Raw genomic sequence first — 3,932 nt, forward strand, 5'->3', positions numbered from 1 at the left:
GAAATGCCTTGGACACACAAGTCAGGGAAACCACTTGATTTTATTGAAATGCCCTGGGAATTAGCCTCCTGAAAGTCTTTGTGTTACAAAAGAGAAGTTCATGTAGAAATGCTCAGAGTAGTACTGCTGTATCTTAGAGAAAACATTATAACACCAGAAAAATAATAAGAAAACTTCCCGATGAAAAATGAACAAATAGGGGGGAAAAGGCCAGGATTGTAAAGAGTTACATTCTGAAGGTTCTGGAGCAGAAAAAAGACAGTTTTTTATTTCTGAAAAGATACAGTCATCGTTTTCCTCAGGGCATCCTTGAACTCCTGGTTCCTCAGGCTGTAGATGAGGAGGTTCAGGGCTGGAGGCACCATCGAGTACAGAACTGACAGGGCTAAATCCAGGGATGGGGAGGAGATGGAGGAGGGCTTCAGGTAGCTGAAAAATGAGGTGCTGATGAACAGTGAGACCACGGCAAGGTGAGGGAGGCAGGTGGAAAAGGCTTTGTGCCGTCCCTGCTCAGAGGGGATACTCAGCACAGCCCTGAAGATCTGCACATAGGAGAAAACAATGAACACAAAACAACCAAATCCCAAACAGATGGAAAACACAAGAAGCCCAAGTTCCCTGTGGTAAAAAAAAACCCATTGCAGCAGTGTTAGAACAGTAAAGTAAAAATCAGACCTTTATTGCAAGCTTCAACGTGCCCCAGTGGCGATGGGGCACACCCGGCCCCTGATTTCAACAATTTATTAAGATTGATTAATTAACATATTTAACAGGAACATCCAATAATAGTTTCAGTTAGCCCAGCTACACACCCCTGGGCCACCCACTGGAGTAGGTCCAAAGGCTTCTTTGCCCCACTCTTGCTTATGGCTGCTCATATTCTGGTCACAAAACAAACTGTCCTTCTTGTAGGTTTTATTCCTGATAATAAGACTATACAGTATTTCAAGGCTGTATTTAGACAGTCAGCTTATTGTTCTAAAATCTAAGAGAAAGGTTAGGGAATGTACTAGAGTTAATTATGGATTGTAGTTATATGTCCTGGTTTAGGACAAATTAGGGGAAATCTCCAAAAGGTAGCCCCCTAAAAAAAAAAAAACAAACCTCCAACCACCTCTCCCCCAATACTGGGTTCGGGAAGGAATTCCTCGGAGGAGCAAAGTGGAAAACAAAACCTATTTATTGACAAATAACAAAAGAACACTCCCCAACACAAGGAAAGAAAAGAAACCAGACAGTGCTGTGGAGGGCGCTGAGCTTCTCTTGAAGACTCCGGGGGTCCTGGACGCCGGGGGTCCTGGACATCCCAGGTCAGGTCCGGAGCCGGTCCAGTATCTTCGGGGAGGGTAAGAAAGAGGGAACGAAAGAAAAGGAAAAAAAAAAAACTTAGAAATCAGAAAGCAGCAAAAAAGCAGCTATCAGCTAGGAGCCGAGGCAGGAGCAAGCAAGCAAGCAAGCAAACCAGCAAGCCAAGCCAAGCAGCCAAAAGCCAAAAGCCAAGGTGCCTGGTCACACTCACCCCTCCCTCCCCGCCCCGCTGCAGCAAGACGGCCGGGGGGAGAAAAAGGCGCAGCTGCCAGACACAACACACGATATTGGGATAAAGGCTGTCACCCCACGACACTCCACCCCTTATCCCAATATCATGAACATACAATAAAAAAACTTTCATTTCACTTTCTCACACCTTTGACACTTAGGCATTCCTCTCATCTTACTTGCTCAGACCTTTGACACTTACAGTTTCCTTCTGTCTCACATTCAACAAACAATGACATTTATATATGAGTCTCATCCCACAATCAGGTCTCCCTGAGGTACACACCGTGTTGTTCCATCTTTCTGCATTATCCACCATGTATAACCTGGTCCTTGAGCAAAGACAATCCCACGGATGGGTTTGTCTGTACTCGAGGCAGGGTTGATCCATACTGGCTGCAACAGCCATGGGTTGAGGCCTATTGTCTGATTCAGCTGCTAGCCTGGAGCTTGGGATGTTAGCTGCAGCCTGAGTCACTGGGATAGTAACTAATTTATCTCCCTGTTCCCTTTCTGCTATCTGCTGCTCCACAGTATCTAGCAGAGTACGGTAAACAAACGCCAAGGCCCAGCTCACTGCAGTAATCCTTTCCTCCTTAGTATTACCATGGCACTTCTCCCTCAAATACTTTGCCACCTCGATTGGGTTCTGAATTTGATCAGATGGGAAGTCCCAGTCTATAGGATCAGAAAATTCCTTTAAAGTCTGGCCCATCTCCTCCCATTTCCCACTCCAGTCAAGATTTTTCCTACTTTGTTTTACTCCTGAATCAGGAGTCTCTCTAACCCCTCTAGAAATCTCAGCTTTCATTTTATATACACTCCAGACAGTATAGAAAAGGCTTAATAAATTAAATGCCAGAAAGATGGTTTCTTTAACATTCAGGGGAAACTGAACATTCTCAAAAAGTGATGTAACAGATTCAAAGGAGAAGCAGGAAAGGAAAGGCTGGAAAGCCTCATTCCCTGCTCTTCCTTTAACCAGCTGGGTGCAATTACTAATAAATTCCCAAAACATACTGCTAGAACTGGGATGCAGGGTAGGACGAAGAAACCATAAACCATACATATCGTAAACAGACGCCAGTATCTTTGTAAACGCCCTATAAATCATTATCACCAAGGCCATCACAATAGCTATTCCAATCCGTGCCCCTTTACTGCAAAAACTACGTGATAGGGACAATAATCCTAGTGACCAGAAAGGTATTGAAACCTCAAAAAGGTCTAGAGACCAGAGCCACATAAAGGCCTCCCCAAGAAACATTACAAATTCAAGCAACATGGATACTGGGTACTTTAACCTACTACACAGCAAGCACAACCAACCTGCAATCAATAAAGGGTTTTTTTCCACTTTCTCAAGCCACGCGTTGGGCGCCACTAACTGTACTTGTCCTGGTTTAGGGCAAGTTTGGGAGATAACCTCCAAAGGGGCTTCTCTACGAAAGCAGATTCAATTGCCCCCTCCCCCCCAACCGGTTCGGGAGAAAATATCTCCTTGGAGAAAAAGTGGAAAGAAACCTGTTTATTAAACAATAGAACCCAAACAATATAACTTCTCACTGCTCCAAAAAAACAAACTCAGAACAGTCCCCTCCCCAGGTTGCAGTTCGTCTCACTCAGTTTCTGATCACCTGCCAGGCTGCTGAGCAGGGACAAGGAGGCAATGAGGCCCCAGGGCTGCCAGGGTCACTTGTCCCCTCATTGTGGCCTCAGCCCCGGGCCAGCATCCATGGCCAAAGTGCTGCCCAAGTTGGCTCTGTCAGGGCTTTTCTTCTCCCAGGCAGCTTTAGGACACACAACATGGAGAAGCCAGAGCCCACTCGCAGCTTTGTGCAGTCCTGCAGAAGAATCCTGTGTGTGAAGCAGCCTGGGAACAGGGTTTGGTGTCAGGGGAGGGGAACTCAGAGCCCTTTTCTGCCCTGTGGGCTGAGGCTCTGCATTTCCAATGGCCCTGCAGCTGCCAGGAGGGATTGTGCCAGCAGAGCTGACCTGAAATTTCTTCTCCCAGGCAGCTTTAGGACATGCACCATGGAGAAGCCAGAGCACACTCTCAGCTTTGTGCAGTGCTCCAGAAGAATCCTGTGTGTGAAGCAGCCTGGGAACAGGGTTTGGTGTCAGGGGAGGGGAACTCAGAGCCCTTTTCTGCCCTGTGGGCTGAGGCTCTGCATTTCCAATGGCCCTGCAGCTGCCAAAGGGGCCTTTTTGGCTCAGCTGAGAACAGTTCTGCTGAGAGCCTGTCCTAAACCTGCTTTTCCTGCAAATGTACTCAATAAATTCTCATTTTCTGCAGGTCCAGATCTTCTGTGAGTGCAGGGGTGACAACTGAAGGATGGAAGAGCTCTGCTGGGGAGAGGGAGATGTCTTTTTCTTGTTTATTTTTTTTTTTT

At 46.5% G+C, this 3,932-nt stretch overlaps 1 protein-coding gene across 1 annotated transcript in view; it reads right to left on the reverse strand.

Moving 5' to 3' along the window:
* Positions 1-284: 284 nt before the first annotated feature.
* Positions 285-3,932, reverse strand: part of LOC121344635 (olfactory receptor 14A16-like) — a gene marked incomplete at its 3' end in the record, with an annotated part of 7,706 nt that continues 4,058 nt past the window's right edge. The window contains exon 2 of the mRNA XM_041420785.1: positions 285-542. Within this exon, the coding sequence (XP_041276719.1) occupies positions 285-542 (258 nt within the window). The remainder of the gene's footprint in view (positions 543-3,932) is intronic.

This window comes from Onychostruthus taczanowskii, unplaced genomic scaffold, assembly GCF_017590055.1.
Source record: "Onychostruthus taczanowskii isolate IOZ18803 unplaced genomic scaffold, ASM1759005v1 scaffold651, whole genome shotgun sequence".
NCBI lineage: Eukaryota > Metazoa > Chordata > Aves > Passeriformes > Passeridae > Onychostruthus > Onychostruthus taczanowskii.